Here is a 1,757-nt window from a genome sequence, read left to right as displayed (position 1 = left end):
AAATCCACCAGTGTTGGTTCCTCCCGAGCCCGGGAAACCACTATTGTTATACCTGTCAGTCTTGGATAATGCATTGGGATGCGTGTTGGAACAACACTATGAGACCAGAAGTGCCTTGACTTGGATCTCCCAGAAATTGAGGCATTATATGTCAGCATACACCACGCATTTAATATCCCAGCTCGACCCGCTCAAGTATATCTTTCAGAAGCCGATGCCTATAGGAAAACTAGCCAAATGGCAGATTCTTCTTAGCGAATTTGACATTGTGTATATAACTCAGAAGGCCATCAAATGATAAGCCTTAGTCGACCACCTTGCAGAGAATCCAATGGACAAGGATTATGAGCCGCTCACTATGTACTTCCCAGACGATGAGGTGTTGTTCGCCGGATAAGATATTGCAGAGTCATACCCAAGATGGAGAATGTTCTTTGACGGAGCAAAAAATTTCAAAGGAGTAGGAATTGGGGTAGTCCTAATTTTAGAATCAGGACAACATTACCCGGCATCAGCAAAGATAATGTTCCCTTGCACCAATAATATGGTCAAGTATGAAGCATGCATCCTCGAGATCAGGATAGCGGTCGACATGAACATCAAGGAACTTTTGTTCATAGGGGATTTGGATCTATTGATACCTCAAGTTCAAGGAGAATGGACTACCAAGAACTTCAAGATCCTTCCATATCTGCATTGTGTAAAGGAGCTATGCAAGAAGTTCACAAAGATCGAGTTCAAGCACATTCCCAGGATCCAGAACGAGTTTGTCGATGCTCTTGCAACCTTATCATCCATGATTCACCATCCAGATAAGAATTACATCGACCCTATCGAGATAGAGAATAGGGACCAACATGCATACTATTTTCATCTGGACGAAGAGCTAGATGGTAAGGCATGGTACTTCGACATCAAAAGATTCCTTGAAGCAAGAGAGTATCCACAGAATGATACTAATGTTAGAAGCGAGCACTTAGAAGGCTGAAAAATCACTTTTTACTCAACGGGGAAGTCCTATATAGGAGGACCCCAAACTTGGGTCTGTTAAGATGCGTAGATACCGCTGAAGCAACTAGATTGCTAGAATAAATACATGCAGGAATGTGTGGACCCCACATGAATGGCTTCACCTTATCCAAGAAGATTTTGAGATATGGATACTTTTGGATGATCATGGAAAGCGATAATATTCGCTATGTGCAAATGTGTCACCAGTGCCAGATCCACGTGGATTTCATCCAGGTTCCGCCTAATGAGTTGAATGTAATGGGTTCGCCTTGGCCGTTTGCCGCTTAGGGCACGGACATGATTGGACCTATAGAGCCCGCTACATCAAATGGGCATTGTTTCATCTTTGTAGAAATTGATTACTTCACCAAATGGGTCGAAGCTTCTACATACAAGGACTTCACAAAGAAAGTAGTGTCAGATTTCATCCGTAACAACATAGTCTGCCGGTTTGGGATACCCGGGTTAATTATCACTGACAATGCAGCTAATCTCAACATTGATCTCATGAAATAAATTTGCGAGAAGTTCAAAAGTGTCCACCGTAACTCTACAGACTACAGACCGCAAATGAATGGAGCAGCTGAAGCGACCAACAAAAATATCAAAAGGATTCTGTGAAAGATAGTGGAAATCATAGGCAATGGCACGAGAAATTATCCTTCACCTTCGTGGGCTATCAGACCACTATGAGAACATCCACTGAGGCAACGTACATGCTGGTATATGGCACTAAAGTTTTGATA

General features: G+C 42.6%; 1 protein-coding gene across 1 annotated transcript; it reads left to right on the top strand.

Annotated features, from left to right (window-relative positions):
- The first annotated feature begins 427 nt into the window (after positions 1-427).
- Positions 428-988, top strand: LOC107764630 (uncharacterized). The gene has a single exon (XM_016583239.2). The coding sequence runs from the start codon at positions 428-430 to the stop codon at positions 986-988; it is 561 nt and encodes a 186-aa protein (XP_016438725.2).
- Positions 989-1,757: the final 769 nt, after the last annotated feature.

This window comes from Nicotiana tabacum, chromosome 15 (assembly GCF_000715075.1).
Source record: "Nicotiana tabacum cultivar K326 chromosome 15, ASM71507v2, whole genome shotgun sequence".
Classification (NCBI taxonomy): Eukaryota; Viridiplantae; Streptophyta; class Magnoliopsida; order Solanales; family Solanaceae; genus Nicotiana; species Nicotiana tabacum.
Note: the sequence above shows the minus strand (reverse complement) of the source record. Positions and strands in the feature narration are given on the sequence as shown.

What these genes read in the sequence shown, in the direction of transcription:
- LOC107764630 (XM_016583239.2), top strand. Translation starts at nt 428, where the DNA reads ATGTTCTTTGACGGAGCAAAAAATTTCAAAGGAGTAGGAATTGGGGTA.